At 46.1% G+C, this 17,140-nt stretch overlaps 1 protein-coding gene across 1 annotated transcript; it reads right to left on the reverse strand.

The window, feature by feature from the left end:
* Nucleotides 1–3,935: 3,935 nt before the first annotated feature.
* Nucleotides 3,936–13,843, reverse strand: LOC102977807 (zinc finger protein interacting with ribonucleoprotein K). The gene is made up of 4 exons (XM_024116990.3): nucleotides 13,541–13,843; nucleotides 12,933–12,971; nucleotides 12,379–12,505; nucleotides 3,936–7,768 (listed from the first exon to the last, which is right to left on the reverse strand). The coding sequence occupies exons 1-4, from the start codon at nucleotides 13,790–13,792 to the stop codon at nucleotides 6,198–6,200; spliced, it is 1,989 nt and encodes a 662-aa protein (XP_023972758.2). The 5' UTR covers nucleotides 13,793–13,843; the 3' UTR covers nucleotides 3,936–6,197.
* Nucleotides 13,844–17,140: the final 3,297 nt, after the last annotated feature.

The following is a 17,140-nucleotide window of genomic DNA, read 5'->3' on the forward strand; positions in this document are numbered from 1 at the left end:
AAGAACACCTCAGTGGGCCGTACCAGCCACTGCAGGTCTGGGCTGGTCCGGATGGCAGTCACCCTTGGAATGAGGTTGGCACTGGAGCCGGCCAGGTCTGTGCACAAGTCCTAGAAGGAAACAGAAGGGGAAAGCTGAGGGAACCAAGCAGATTCTGGATACAGGTGGGGTGAGAGGGAGGAAACTGTCCTGGACTGCCCATTTCTTTTTATATGCCACTCATCCTGGATGGAAGGTCTCCCCCTTTCCTCCCAAGAATTCTGTCCCTTCATCCTGGATGGAAGGTCTTCCATTTCCTCCCAAGAATTCTGCCGCGCACTGCCTTTCTCCTCCATCCTGCGACTGCGTTCCCATTATTCCCTCGGCATCACCGGCTCGAAAGGGGGTTCTTATAAATGTACCCGACTTCTGTACTGACGCAGGAGCCCCTCCAGAGCCTCCCGAGTGAACTCGCTTTTTATCGGTGAACCGCCTTACACACCCGCTCGCTTCCCCTCCTCCCCGCCCCTCCTGCCTGCTCCAGGCTGCCAGCGGAGGGAGGGCCGCCCACTTTCTGCCGCCTCCCCGGGGAGCCGGGCTCCTGTGAGTGAGTCTCTGATTGGCACGCGTTTGCTCGGCTCCCGCCGGACACAAGCCACAGCGCGCGGGCCGGGGCGCTCCGAAAGAGCCGGCGCGGAAAAGGGACCATTCTTACCGGGACAAGCGTGCGCGCGCTTCCAGCAAGTCCAGGACTCCCGGGACCAGGATGCTCCGGCCGGGGCAGCCTCCCTCCCCGGCGAAGGAGGGACGCCGAACCGCGAGTCCCGCGAGCCCAGCCTTCCTGCGCATGGTCGGGAGAGCCAGTGCCGGAGGACTACTCCAGGGAGTGACAGCAGGAGGAACTGTCCGCGGCCCGGAAAGCGATGCAGCAGCGGGAGGACACCACGCCGTAGCACGCCACGCGGTAGCGGGCGTTGAAGCCAGGCGTGCTTTGAAGCCGGAAGAATTCAGGGTGGTGGTAGGGTGGGGCTGGAGCGGGGCCGGGGCGGGGCGCGGTCCCTGCCCATCAGGCCGGCGGCTGGGTCCCCGCCTGAGGAGCTAGCAGCCCAGAGGCTGGGAGCACCCGGCACCGCCTCCACTCTTTATAACAGTGTTTATGAATGAGCCCTTACGTCATGGGGGTAAACCATCGCGGCGCTGGAGAGGTGGCGCGAGGGCCTGGACACATCTGCGGCCTCTGCCGCCCTCGCTTCTCTCGCAGCCCCTGCCGCCCATCTGCCTGTGTTACTCTATCATAGGAGCGTTTAAGTAATGGGGTGTTAGGGTCCCGTGCAGCCCCCAAATTGAGCGACTTCGGGGATGACCTACCCCAAGAAGGCAAGGAACGTCCGTGAAGCCTGCTGACGTAGACCTCCTTTAGGCATTACCTAATTTGGGGGAGGAGCAGGCGGGAGCCGCTCCCGGGTACAGCCCGCCAGGAGATGTAGGGCGGGGCAGGCCAGGCCGCGCAGAGCGCCCGGGACACTCGCACGTGTTCGAAGCAGACCCTTGTGCCCCGGGTCGGGTGGGGGCGCCTTTTTGCCAGTGTAGGGAGAGAGCCGGAACAATTCTGGGTCTCATGTATAGAAGAAACAGGTCCATGACTGCAAGGGGGTAAGCCGCGGTCCCGGAAGGAATGCGCCCCGACCCCCCATTTCCGATGTTAGTCCTAATTCAGTGCGAACGGTGGAAGCAGACCCTCACCCCCTCGCCCCAAGCCCCCGGGCCCGAGCAATACTAGGATTGTCACTGCGTTTGGAAGCAGAAGGTCGGGGGGAGGGGTCCAAAATAAGAGAATAGGATAATCGACTTCCCATGCTGGGTTTTGTTTTGTTAAACTTTTTAAATGGAAACGGCGCATTTATTATTATTTTTCTCGGCCTATGTGAGGATATTAGTGTTACTGTCAAATTCCGCCAGAATTTTCGGAAGCTGCATGCAAGGATGTCTGACCAGATCGTTAGCCTCGTTCTGAGCTGGGGCTCCAGAGACGCGTGGAGGGGGCACGTTTTGTGGACAAGATCGTCAGCTCCGGGGAACCGGGTGGGGTGAGCTTCTTGGGGGAGCGCAAGTCCGAGCTGGGGAGGTGAGAGAGGTTTGTTCCTCCAGGGCGCTAGGCTGACTAACTGGGAGCCCCCAGCGGGTGATTTTCCAGCGCGGACTTGGGGCGCTGGAAGGACCGTGCCCAGCACAGCCCAGGGCGGAGAACACTCACACACACACACACACACACACACACACACACACACACACACACACCCCAAATCCAGAACATGGCAAACTCTGATGGGCAAACGACTGAGCAACTTCAACAAATGAATGGCCCAAGAATTTTAAAAAATGAAGTGATACCTATGAGTGAATTGAGACTTCCCAGATACATCTACTAAAAGTCATATAGATCCATTTTGGATCTGACTGCCTTAAAGAACGAACATATTTTTGGGAAAATTGAAAAAGAAACTGAACACTGAAAATATATATAAATCTTAAAAATTATTTATTTATTTATTTATTTTTGGCTGCATTGGGTCTTCGTTGCTGTGCACTGGCTTTCTCTAGTTGCAGAGAGCACAGGCTTCTCATTACGGTGGCGTCTCTTGTTGCTGAGCATTGGCCCTGGGCACGTGAGCTTCAGTAGTTGTGGCACACGGGCTCAGTAGTTGTGGCTTGCCGGCTCTAGAGTGCAGGCTCAGTAGTTGTGGTGCATGGGCTTAGTTGCTCTGCCGCATGTGGGATCTTCCCGGACCAGGGATAGAACCCGTGTCCCCTGCATTAGCAGGCGAATTCTTAACCACTGTGCCACCAGGAAAGTCCCCAAAATATATTTTTAACACCCCAAAATTTTGTCTGAAAGTTATTAGGATTATGAAAGAGTCCTTACGTTTTGGAAGTACATTCTGAGGAGATTAGGCATTGAATGACAAGATGTTGGGGTTATAAGTAACACAACCCAGTTATATGCGTGAGGACAGGTGAAACAAGAATGGCCATGAGTTGATCAATAATGATGGAGTTGGGGCTTCCCTGGTGGTGAAGTGGTTAAGAATCCGCCTGACAATGCAGGGGACACAGGTTCGAGCACTGGTCTGGGAAGATCCCACATGCCGCAGAGCAACTAAGCCCATGTGCCACAACTACTGTGCCTGTGCTCTAGAGCATGTAAGCCACAACTACTGAAGCTCATGTGCCACAACTACTGAAGCCCAAGCACTTAGAGCCTGTGCTCTGCAATAAGAGAAGCCACTGCAATGAGAAGCCTGCACATCGCAACAAAGAGAAGCCCCCACTCGCCACAACTAGAGAAAGCCCACGTGCAGCGACGAAGACCCAATGCAGCCAAAAATAAATAAATAAAACTAATTAATTAATTAATTTTTAAAAAAAGAGTTGTCATTTCCAAATTATTTTACTATGTTTTACTCATATATATTTCTGAGGTTATTTGTGACCACTCCATCAGCATGGTGGAAATACATTATAATATTGTGCTACTGCACACTCTTCCCAAATCCATGTTTAGTGCCATCCTTTTGGCAACTTGAAATTGGTCAGGATGGGCATAGATACACCAGAGAAACTGACAAACTCTACAAAATGGGCCTTGTTTATTTGAATGGCTAGACTTACGAAAGTGGTGGAGAATATGTTAAGAAGGTAGACAACGCTTGAAAGTATATAGCCTCTGGGAGTGTTACACTCCCAGAACAGCAACAAACAATTGAGAAAATATTCTGATAGTATCCAAAAATAATACTTCCTTTTAGTAAAGATGACACATCACTGCTGAGGAATGAGTGAAGTTCCAACACCTGTCTTTGTTAGACATATGTCTTTTATTTATTAATGGAAAAGGAAACATCACCCAACATCCATTTCAAAATAAGCAACTGGTAGTAACAGTCATTAAAGAAGATATACAAGTGGCAAATAAACAGGAAAAAAATGCTGGACATCATGAAACATCAGAGAACTGCAATTAAAATCACAGTGAGATGCTATTACACCCCTGTTAAAACAGCTAAAGTTAGACAGACTGACAATACCGAGTATTGGCAGGATGTGGAGGAATAGGAGCTCTCATATACTGTTGGTGGGAACACAGAAGTATCCAACCAGTTTAGATCACAATTTGGCCATTTGTTAAATATTGAAACATACACATACTCTGAAGTAGTGGCACAAGAGAATTAAAACACATATTCATATAAAGAACTGTATGCCTATGTTCATTGCAGCTTTATTTCTAACAACACCAAACTGGAAACAACCCAACTGCCCATTAGCAGATGGATGGATAAACACATAGTAGCATATCCATAGACAAGAATACTACTCAACAGTAAAAAAAAAATGAACTATTCATACAAGCAACATTGATGAATTTCAAAATAATTAGGCAGTACGAAAAATATCAAAAAAAACAGCAATATACTTCAATCCAAGTAAAATTCTAGACAATGCAAACTAATTTATTGTTGAAGGCAGTAAATCACTGGACTCCTGTAGGCTTGGGAAGGGCAACGAGAGATTGTAAAGGGGCATGAGGTAAATCATGGTTGTGTTCATTATCGTGATTCTGATGGTTTTATGGGTTTATACATATGGCATAAATTTTCAAACTATACACCTTAAATATGTATAGGTTACTGCATGTCAATTATGCCTCAATAAAGTTTCTTAAAAAAATGGTTCAAAAAAAAAAAAAATCTGGACCTCCCACTCTTTCTGGAAACCAGAAGGTTTAACAACTCAATATTGACTCCACTCTATTTTTTCCCATTCATGGGGAAGGGCAGCCCTGAATCAGTGCTGGAAATATGGGCAAGCAATGGAGGCCGTTGCAGTCTGGGACAACAGGACCACTGGCTGGACCACAAAAGACACATCCCTGGACAACAGGATCTCCATTCTCTGTTCTCATTTCCCTGCCTTTACAGCAACGGACTTGAGTTGACCAGCCCAGAAAGACAACGAGAATTCACAAAACCATTAGATTATTTGCTGACAATGAATTCAGCTATAGGAGGTACACAGCCTTTGGAGGGTCTGTGATTCCTCACAGCCATAATCACTGGAAGATTTATGGATGCACATTAGAAGAGGCACACTCCATTTAATTTGCTGCTGACTATTAATCCCACCCAGGATTTCACTACCAAGTATGGTTGAAACCCAGCTCCTGTAGTGTGAGGAGGGATACCAGTCCACAGAATTATGAACATGAGGACACTTGGTTCCTTTGTAGAACCTGGTGAAAAGCTTCCCCTCAACAGTGCTGGGCATTATAGGACACGGTCTGGGAATATGAGACAAAGTCATGGCAGTCTCAAAGGCCCTGGAGCTTGCCAAAATAAGTGACCTCTCCTCAGGGTAACCTGTGGTCATACAATATGTAGGCTTCCAGGTCCCAAATTAGGACCACAAAGCATTATTTTAGTTCCTAGGAGGTCTTGGAGAGCAATGCAAATTAGGCCAAAACTGGAATGAAAACTATTCTCATGTCGTTATACTGTCCCTGCTGAGGCACAAGAGGCTGAGGGCCCATCCCCTCATACAAACAGGCCAATTCTGTTTTCCACCCACCCCCCACAGTGAATACAACCCCCGAGATTAAAGGTAGATTAAACAATAAGACCTTTATTGCTGCACAAACCAGAGCAATGGAGGGGGGGGAGGCAATTACCAGTTGGTGACTTTGAGGCAGGAAAATCAACCACAAATGTCATGTGAAACCAACAATTTTGATGAAGGGTCAGATTCATACTTAATCAGTTGGAAATAGGAAAATGTAATGGCACAGACTACTCAAGATTTCCTCCAGGGAATAGGAGAGAGCACAGACATCTGCCTTCTGTTAGCACATCAGGGTGACCAATGAAATACTGTGCAAGGCAGGAGAGGTGAGATGGGTTCTACCAGAGAAAATGGCAGAGATGTAACTCTGACAAGGGCCCTGGGGAGTTTAGAACACAGAATGTAGCTCCTGTAAGCTTCACAGGTCCCTGGAACTCATTGGGAATTTCGCCCCTCTGGATGTTTGCAAGTATGAGGTTCAATTTCAGGCAGACGGCTCCCTCACAGAAGCTGTCTAGTGCTATTATAATGAATGAGGAGACAGCAATTCCTTGAGGTCTAAGGCCTTTCTCAAAGTGTGGACTTCCTGGTACTAAACAATGTTAGCTGTTTGGAGTAAAGGATTTCCCATACTTCCTGCATTCATGGGGCCTCTCCCTGGTGTGAAATTTTCGGTGGAGATTGAGGCTGGAGCGCTGACTAAAGGATTTCCCACATTCGCCACATTCATAAGGCCTTTCTCCAGTGTGAACTACCTGGTGTTGAATAAGGACAGACTTTTGCCTGAAGGATTTCCCACACTGCCCACACTCATAAGGCCTTGCCCCAGTGTGAATACTGCAGTGCTGAATAAGGCTGGTGCTTCTACTAAAGGATTTCCCACACTCGCCACATTTATAAGGCCTTTCTCCAGTGTGAATTCTCTGGTGTTTAGTAAAGATGGCTCTTCTGCTAAAGGACTTCCCACACTGGCCACACTCAAAGGGCCTTGTTCTACTATGAATTCGCTGGTGTTCAACGAGGCTGTAGCTTTGTCTGAAAGACTTCCCACATTCAGCACACTCATAAGGCCTTTCTCCAGTGTGACTTCTGTTATGCCGATCGAGTTTGGATTTGGATCCAAAGGCTTTCCCACATGCCCCACACTCATAAGGCCTTTCACTAGTGTGAACTCTCTGGTGTCTAATGAGAGTGGCTCTTTGGCTAAAGGATTTCCCACACTGGACACACACAAAAGGCCTTGCTGTGGTGTGAATTCTCCGGTGTTGAACAAGGGTGAAGCTTTGTCTAAAGAATTTCCCACATTCACTGCACTCATAAGGCTTTTCTCCAGTGTGGGTTCTCTGGTGCCGAACAAGATTGGATTTGCACCCAAAGGCTTTTCTGCATTCCTCACACTCATAAGGTCTTTCTCCACTGTGAATTCTGCAGTGTTCAATAAGATTGGAGCACTGACTAAAGGATTTTCCACACTCGCCACATTTATAAGGCCTTTCTCCAGTGTGAACTCTCTGGTGTATAATGAGGGTGGCTCTTTGCCTAAAAGATTTTCCACATTCACTGCACTCGTAAGGCCTTTCTCCAGTGTGGACTCTCTGGAGCTGAACAAGTGAGTACTTACAGCGCAAGGCTTTACCATATTTGCTAGACTCATATACCCTTTTCCTAGTAGAGACTCTTGGGTGGTAAACAAGACTCTGTTTGTAGCTGGAAGCTTTCCCACATTCAAGCAACTTGTAATGACTTTTCCTACCATGAAAGGCCTTACCACACTTGGTGATTTTGTTGGGTTTCTCACCAGTGGGAGTGATCTGGTGCTGGAGAAGACCCAAAGTGGCTGGGAAGTCCTTTCCAACCTTCCTACTGGTGAAGGGATGCCCTGACACATGGAATATGCAACTCTTTACAAATGATGCCCTATCCATGTCACTTTTCTTTGCACTGAAATGCTTCTGAAGCTGTCGTAGGTTTGCACATGCCCCAATCAAGTATGGTTTCTGCCCAGGTAGGTAAGCCAGGTGCAAAATGTCTTTCAGGATTGGGACACATTTCTCACAGGGATGAGCCTTCTGGCTGATTGGACCTACCTTTGGAGTCCTGACCTGTGACAAAGCTTCTAGGGAAACATTTTGCTCAGAAGGTGTCTCTTTATTCTCTGTTCCATGCAAACAAACTGAAAGAAGAGAATATTTGTGAATCATGCTGATTATGGTGGGAGAGTATTAATCATGTTCTTTTTTAAGCTTTCTGTATAATATGATGTTTTGACATCTTAAAAAACCTTCACGGCCAGGGAAACAGTGGACTTGAACACTATAAACCAAATGGATCTAACAGACATATATAGAACATTTCATCAAATACAGAATACACACTACTCAAGAGTGCAGGGAAAATTCTCCAGGATAGATCATATGGTAGGCTACAAAACAAGTCTTAACCAATTTAAGAAAACTGACATCATATCAAATATCTTTTCTGACCAAAATAAGATAAACGTAGAAAATAATGACAGAAGGAGAATTGGAAGATTCACAAATATGTGGAAACTAAATAACACACTCTTGAACAACCAACGAGTCAAAGATGAAATCAAAAGGGAAATCAAAAAATATATTGAGACAAATGAAAATGGAAACACAAAATACCAAAACTTATGGGACCCACCAAAAGCAGTTCTAAAAGAGGAAGGTTATAGCAGATACATATCTACACTAAGAAAAAAAGAAAGATCGTAAACACCCTATCTTCACACTTCAAAGACTAGAAAAAGAACAAACTAAATACAATGTTAGCAGAAGGAGGGAAACAATAAAGATAAAAGTGGATTAAACAAAATAGAGACCAGAAAAACAATAGAAAAGATCAAAACTAAGATTTTTTGAAAAAGATAAAATTGACAAACCTCTTAGATAGACTAAGAAAAAAAAGAGAGGACTCAAATAAATAAAATTGTAAATGAAAGAGGAAACATTACAATTGATACCACAGAAATAAAAGGATAAGACACTACTATGAATAATTACACACCAACAAATGGGATAACCTAGAAGAAATGGATATATTCCTAGAAATATACAACCTACCAAGATTTAATTTTGAAGAAATAGAAAATCAGAGAAGACCAATAATGAGTAAGGATAGTGGATCAGTAATAATAGACCTCCCCCAAAAGAAAATCCCAGGGTTTGATGGTTTCACTGGTAAATTCTATGAAACATTTAATACCAATCCTCAAAAAAACTGAAGAGGAGGGAACACATCAAAACTCATTTTACAAAGCCAGTATCACCCTTACACCAAAGTCAGATATGAACACTACAACACAAGAAAATCAAAGGCCAATATCCCTGATGAACATAGATGCAAAAATCCTCAACAAAATACAGTAAACCAAATTCAACAGCACATTAAAAGTATCATACAGGGCTTTCCTGGTGGCCCAGTGGTTAAGAATCTGCCTGCCAATGCAAGGGACACGGGTTCGAGCCCTGGCCCGGGAAGATCCCACATGCCGCAGAGCAACTAAGCCTGTGTGCCACAACTACTGAGCCTGAGCTCTAGAGACTGCAAGCCACAACTACTGAGCCCATGTGCCACAACTACTGAAGCCCTACTGAAGCCTGTGAGCCTAGAGCCTGTGCTCCGCAACAAGAGAAGCCACGACAATGAGAAGCCCGTGCACCGCAACGAAGAGTAGCCCCTGCTCACCACAACTAGAGAAAGCCCACACACAGCAACAAAGACCCAACACAGCCAAAAATAGATACATAAATAAATTTATTTTTTAAAAAAAGTATCATACAACATGTTCAACTGGGATTTACCTTTGAGATGCAAAGACATTTCAGCAAACACAATAAATGTGATATACCACATTAATAGAAAGAAGGATAAAAATCAGATAGTCATCTCAATAGATATAGAAAAAGCATATCTCAAAATTTAACATCCTTTCATAATAAAAACTCTCAACAAACTTGATACAGAAAATTTTTATCATATACAACATAATAAAGGCCATATATGACAAGCCCACAGCCAAGATCATACTCAATGGTGAAAAGCTGAAAGCTTTTTTGCAAAGATCAGGAACATAACAAAGATGACCACTCTCACCACCGCTATTCAACATAGTACTAGAAGTCCTAAGCAGAGTAACTGGGCAAGGCAAAGAAATAAGATGCATCCAAACTGGAAAGGAAGAAATAAAATCATCTCTGTTTGTGGGTGACATAATCTTACATGCAGAAAACCCTGAAGACTACACCAAAAACCTGTTAGAATAAACAAATTCAGTGAAGTTACAGGATACAAAATCAACATACAAAAATCAGTTGCATTTCTATACCCTAAAAACAAACTATGCAAAAAAGAAACTAAAAACCAATTCCTTTTATGCTGATAAAAAAACAAAACAAAAAACACCCTTAGGAAGAGATTTAAACATGGAGGTGAAACGATCTTTACACTGACAACTATAAAACATTGATGAAAAATATTAAAGACACAAATAAACGGCAAGAGGTCCTCTGTTCATGGATTGGAAAAATTAATATTCTTAAATATACTACCCAAAGCTATCTGCAGACTCAATGCAACACTTTTCAAAATTCCAATGGCATTTTTCACCGAAGTAGAAAAAAATAATCCTAAAATTCATATGGAACAACAAAAGACCCTGACTAGCCAAGGCATTCTTAAGCAAGAAGAACAAAGCTAGAGGCATCACACTTCTTGATTTCAAATTATATATATTACAAAGCTACAGTAATCAAAATAGTATAGTACTGGCATAAAAACAGACACATAGACCAATGGAACAGAATAGAGAGCACAGAAATAACCCTCTGCATATATGATCAACTAATGTTTGCAAAGGGGGCCAAGAATACAAACTAGAAAAGAGTAGCCTGTTCAATAAATGGTGCTGGGAAAACTGGATATCTACATGCAAAAGAATGAAATTGGACCCTTACCTTACACCATACACAAAAACAACTCAAAATGGATTAAAATCTTACATGTAAACTCGATATAAAAAAAAAACCAAACAACCCAATTAAAAAATGAGCAGAGGATGTGAATGGACTTTTTTCCAAAGAAGACATACAGATGGCCAACAGACACATGAAACAATGTTCAACATCACTAATCATCAAGGAAATGCAAATCAAACCACATGAGGTATCACCTCACACTTCTCAGAATGGCTGTTACCAAGACAACAAATAACAAGTGCTGGTGAGGATGTGGAGAAAAGGGAACCCTTGTGCACTATTGGTGGGAATGTAAATTGTTGCAGCCACTATGGAAAACAATATGGAGACTCCTCAAAAAATTAAAAATGAAACTACCATACAATCCAGCAATTCCACTTCTGGGTACTTCTCTGAACAAAACAAAAACACTAATTTGAAAAGATATATGCACCCCTCTGTTCATTGCAGCATTATTTACAATAGCTAAGATATGGAAGCAACTTAAGTGTTCTTAACACACACACACACACACACACACACACACACATATTAATAATGATGATAATAATAATAAAGGGGTGGGAGGCAGTGGATATGTTTATGGTCTTGATGGTTTCAAGGATGTATACTTATTTCCAAACTTACTGAGTTGTATCCAGGAAATGTGTACACCTTTTTAAATGTCAATCATTCCTCAGTACAATGGTTTAAATATAATGGTTTAAATATAAATAAATAAATAACTTTTAATATTTACTAAAAGGGACCAATGGTCAAACTTCGTAAATGTAATTATTAGTGGGGCTCAAATTATATGTGAGGATTCCACTATTTTTTTGGCCACACAGCATGCAGGATCTTAATTCCCTGACCAGGGATCAAACCCACACCCCCTGCAGTGGAAGGACAGAGTCTGAACCACACGACTGTCAGGGAAGTCCCAGGATTACACTATTTTTACACTCCATAACTGTATACTCTTAGGAATGTAACTAAATACAAAACAGAGAAAAATAGGTATGTCTCACTTGAACAGTAGCTTTTCTTAAATTTTCCAATGTCATAGCACCCATTACCCAAAACTATCCCATATTGGGCACAGCTGCTCTAACATGCTGAATAATAAATTTAAATTAACCTAAGTCTTTGACACAAATTGGCTTAACAAAATGGTACCTCACAGGCCACCCAGTTAAAATAGTTAATATAGCCCAATGTATGTTAAAACAGGGCCTTCAAGGATTAAAACTTATTATAGAAAATCTAATAAATGAAGGGGTGATTATCCTCACTGCTTTTCCATTCTAAAGCCCAATTATGTCTGTCGTTAAATCTGGAAAAATTAAAGGTGCCTCATGGTGGATTACTATAATATGGTGGTCCCATCCATCAGGACCCCATACCTAACATCAGTAAAAATTATATATCATATATACATATTGTTAAATACTAATTATATATATTATTAAAATTACCGACTCAATCAGAACTTGGGATACCAGGTGTCATGGATCTGGACACATTCATTCTGCCAGGGTGAGGGCAAACAAGGTGAGATGCTTTGTTTTAGGCTGACTGCAAGAATCCTAAATCCCAGATCCTTCCCTGCAAGCTTGGTGCAACAGGATTTAGAACTACTTGGGGCGGGCAGTGCACACAGCTCAGCACTGGTACCCACAACACATATGCCAAGAAAGTGGGGAAGTTAGCAGAGCCCATGGTCTGTCTGTGGAAAGGGCAGAGCTGCCTCTGGGGGACATAAGATAAGATAGAGACCAGGACCCTTGGGTGAGGGCCTTACCCATTGAGGCTGTAAGTGCAAAGTTCTCCAGCATCACCTTGTGGTACAGGCATCTCTGAGCCTCATCAAGGAGCCCCCACTCCTCCTGCGAGAAGTAAATGGCCACATCCTCAAAGGTCACACAGCCCTGCCAGGATGAGGACAGATCATTCCATGATCAACTTCTCTCCTAGGACCCCAAGTTCCTTCACCCAGACATCCATCCCCTGCTCATCCTCCTTCCAGTGTCCCCACCTTAGAGGAAATATCAGGCCCTGGGGCCTCAGATACCTGTTCTCTTCTCATGGTATCAAGATCACTGTGTCTGCCCACACCAACAACAAGCACGTGGGCAGGGAGACGCCATCTAAACTCTGAGCCTGGCATTAGGGCATATGCCCTCTTGTCAGGTAATTCCCCTGGAGTCCCAAATTGTGCCTCCCAAAGACAACCAAATATGGGCTTGGGGTTTCTTCAGGGTCTCCAGGTCCATGGACTGGAAAAATCCCAGGACACAATCCCAGAGACAAAGGATGGGTCAGGACCATTGAAGGTCTGGAATATCCTCCACTCACCTTTGTACAGTCCATAAGCACTTCTGTAGTCATGGGAGTCTGTAGGAAGAGGGAGGTCATTAGAGGGATGTAAGCATGACAGGCTCAGTAGGCTCAGGCCTTCCTGTACCCCTGTCCAGCCCTGGAGCAAGGTGACCTGGGATGACTGCATTATATCTGAGCCTCAGTCCTTAGTGCCTTTACAACTGTATGATCTTGGATAAAAATTCAACCTCCCTGTGCCTCAGTGTTTTCATCGCCTTTCCAGTCTGTTCTTACTCTGAGCAACTTCTGGAAAATCTGAAAAGCCTAACTCACACCATGTGCCTCTTCTGTTCACAACCCTCCATAGCGTCCTGAGATTAAAACTCCTCACCTTGCCATTCCAAGTGGGAATGATTCTGGCTCAATCGCCCCTCCACGACTTTACATAAACCGGTCCCTCTGCCTGTAACACTCTCCCAACATCTCATCACACTGTTTTTTAGATATGGGGACTCCATCCATGAGATCCTCACTCTTCTGGACACAGGGATCTATACTGAATAGACATGAGCAGGCGCCCCGCACTTGGGGTTTTAGTGTCTGGTGGGGTGAGGGCGGTCAGGGCCCGCAGGACGAGCGTTTACCTGAGGCGGGTCCCTCGGCGCGGCCGCCGCCATCGGAGTCTGGGAGGAGCGGGGTCTTAGGTGGTGGGTGACAGAGACGGAACTCGTATACAATCGTCGTATACAATCGTCATCTACCGCCGCGGCCCTAAAGACACTGCCGCTGTGCAGTGGGGACCACCTCTCCTCTAAAGCCTCCTCGCTCTGGTCACCCCGATCCTGACTCCGCTCTCCTAAATGACTCGTATCGCAGCTGGACACTGGAGCAGCCATAGTGACTGCCACAACAGCGGCGCCGGAAGTCCCACCCACATCCTCTGGTCCGAAAGAGAAAATGCCATGCTTTCGGGCGTTCATTGGCTGCTAGTCTTGGCCCCCGGCCTCCCGCATTGTGGGTAGCGTAGTTCCCATGGCCCCACCAGCCACAGAGGAGGGCGCCCACACCGAGATCGCGGAGTCCCGGAGGCCGTGTTAGGGCTCTGTGGCCCGGGCGGCGGTCTACCCTGTGGGCCTGTACGGAGGTTGCCTGGAAAGTGTCCGGATGAGGGGTCGGCGACGCTTCGACCCCACATGGGAACCCCTACGCTGACCCGGGTGGTCGCGGGCTACATGGGAGGTCTCCCCAGGCGCGGGGGTTGGGGGAAGACACAGTCAGCACCCTTTGCGAAAAGTCCTGAGTTCCCTCCCTGGTGTGAGAGCCGCTCCCACCCCTCTCCGACCCCTGACCGCAAAACGGGCTCGTGATCTGACCGGATCAGGGTTGGCAGGTTTGGCTGCGCCTCCCGCGGCGGGTGGGGGGGGGGGTCGCCTGGAAAGGTCGGGAGTTGACTTAGTAGGCGAAAAGTTGAGACTCTGTCTCGAGGGCGTCAGGCGGGGACTCGGCCCCCGGAGAGCAGCGCGGACTTGTCGCTGGCGACCGGGGTGTGCGCTTGACCTCTGTAGGGGGAGAGGTGAGGACCTTCGTCCTGGGACAAGCAGTAGAGACCTCGCGCCTGAAGCCCAGAGGGGCCGGGGGAGACCTTCAGGGGGCTCCAGGTTGACCCTTTCCAGGAGGACTCTGGTGAACCCGGGAGCCTCCGCGGTGTCTGGAAGCCCTTTGACCGTTCCCGCAGCTCCCTGCTCCCCCCCGGGGAAAGCCCTCAGGGCAGCTCGAAGCCCGCCTCTCTCCCGGACCGGCGGGCGCCCCCTGGCGGCTGCGTGTGAAAGTTGGGATTCGGCCCTTAGGTGAAAAGCGGGGAGAGCGGACTGCGGCCAGGGATGGAGACTCAACCCCAAGGGGAGTGCCATTAAAGACGTCCACGGAGGTGCCCACTCTCCCTGGATGTCTCCTCCGGCTCCCGCGCCCCCCTCCTCTCTGCCTGAGTCACTGTCAGCCCGCAGACAGCGGGCACTGTAGGGTCCGGAGTTGCAGCCTGTCCCTCCTGCCACACCCACTGTGCCTAGGCCTCATTGTCCTCTCCAAGATGACCTCAGATCACACATGGCTTCGCTGCCTTGAAGTGCATCTGTTCCTGGAGGAAAAGAACTAACGGGGTTCCCTTGGAACACGGGAGCAGGGAGAGATTGTCGCAGAACCCCCCCCCCCCCCAGCGTGGAGCGCAGGGAGGACCCTAGACCAGCCTGCGCTTGGGCCAGGGTCCTTCTGAGGGAGGCCCTGCTGCGGATGGGGTAGGCTGGCAGTGGTTCCCCCACCGCCCCCACCTGCACGTCTTCCCAGAGTCGGGGTGTCTGGAAAAGCAACACGATTCAATGCGCGATTCTGCTGAAGCATAACTCATCCTGTTATTAAAAGAGAGGGTTGTAAAGTACTTGAAGAGAATTCCCAGACTAGGAAACCCCTGTGGGGAGGTAGGACACCGTCAAAGCCTAAATGCAGGCAGCTAGGGGATCGTTGCTGCTCTCATTCCCTCCTGGCCCCTCCACCAGCTGATGCAATGCTGCCTGACCAGGGTAGGAGCATACATATTAGGGCACCCTGTTACTCCTAAGTGAAGCCTTTCTGGGGTCTCCACTGACCACTTAAGGTGTTCAGGGAGGTATCCCCACTCTGGTCAGTCAGGATTCTAATATCACCGGCGCTGTGCAGCCTGTGCAATCTCTAGCCAGTTCTCAGCCCTAGCCGCAGTTCTCTGTGCATCCCTGTGAAGTCTCACGCTGAACAGGCACAGTTTAGCTTTCTTCCAGACACCTTGGTGACCCCATGCAGATTTCTGAGGCATCTTCATTGCTCACATACCATTTTCGGTCAGGTCCACACAGGAATTCAAGCCTCATCCTCTGCCCTGAGCTTTGACTACATGGAAATCCGCATAGGACAGCATGAAACTTCCAAATAATTTAAAGGCTGGAAGAAATCTGATTTGAGTAGGAGCCCCTTCTAGAAAGAGACTTACTGGAGTTAGGGAAATTATTTTTTGAGCTGAATAAGAGGGGAGGAAAATCCCAAAAGACAGGCTCAAGTCATATTATATACTACCTCTGTTCCTAATAGGATATGTCTACATCCTGTTGGAATCAGTTTTGCTATGTGCAGTTTACTCACAGAAAGAAAGATGGCTTTCCCTGACTTATTTGGGGAATGGAAGAGACACTATGAGGAAAGGAATTTAACATGTGGGCTGCAAGCCCGACTGGAATGGGCAGGGGGGAAGAGGAGCCAGGGAGCCTCAGAAAATGGAACAGATAAAGCTTTAAGTAGGTGGTGGGTGAAAGGGAGTTTTCCCGTTAAGAAAGTAAGTATCAGTCCATGTTTGTTCACTGATGGGGGGTCAGAAGAGAAGGGAAAATGGAGAAAAAGGATCATGAAAAACAGGAGTAAATTACTGTAAAATAAAGGATCAATAAAAAACAGGAGTAAAATACTCCTGTTTTTCAGTAAAATATCAACATCATTATACACCTGGGAAATCTAATCAAAACCGTGAGATACCAGTCTACATCTACCAGGATGACTATGGGGGAAAAAGGGGAAATAACAAGTATGGATGAGGCTGTGGAGAAATTGGAACACTCGCACATTGCTGATGGGAATGTAAAATGCTGCAATGTGAAAAACAGTTTAATAATATGAAAACCGGTTTAGCAGCTCCTCAAAAAGTTAATACAGAAATGCCACTGGACTCAGCAATCCCACTCCTTGGGAAACCTGAAAGAATTGAAAGCAGGGACTCAAACACATTCGTGTGCAACAATTTTCATAGCAACATTATTCACGATAGCCAAAAGGTGGAAACAACTGAAGTGTCCATTAACACATGAATAGATTTTTTAAATGTGGTACATTCATACACTGGAATATTATTCAGTCATGAAAAGGAATAAAGTTCTGATACATGCCACAATATGATGAACCTTCAAAACATGCCAAACGATTAAAGCCAGTCATGAAAGGAAAAATATTGTATGATTCCACTTGAAAGAAATATCTAGAATAGACAAGCTTGTACAGACTGAAAGTAGATTAGAGGTTTCCAGGGGCTGGATGGAGAGGGGAATGGGGGATTATTTCTCAATGGATACACATTTTCCATTTGGTTTGATTTTTTTTTTAAGCTAGTGGTGGTAGAAGCAAAATATTGCAAATAACGGGTGGGCTAAAAAGTTCGTTTGTTTTTTTCTGTA

Source organism: Physeter macrocephalus, chromosome 17 (assembly GCF_002837175.3).
Source record: "Physeter macrocephalus isolate SW-GA chromosome 17, ASM283717v5, whole genome shotgun sequence".
NCBI lineage: Eukaryota > Metazoa > Chordata > Mammalia > Artiodactyla > Physeteridae > Physeter > Physeter macrocephalus.

Excerpts from the sequence above, each read along its gene's own strand:
- LOC102977807 (XM_024116990.3), bottom strand. The coding sequence starts at position 13,792 with ATGGCTGCTCCAGTGTCCAGCTGCGATACGAGTCATTTAGGAGAGCGG. Across the intron at positions 12,506-12,932 it reads TGCTTATGGACTGTACAAAG|GGCTGTGTGACCTTTGAGGA; the intron begins GTGAGTGGAGGA and ends TCATCCTGGCAG. Across the intron at positions 7,769-12,378 it reads TGCACTTACAGCCTCAATGG|TTTGTTTGCATGGAACAGAG; the intron begins GTAAGGCCCTCA and ends CTCTTCTTTCAG.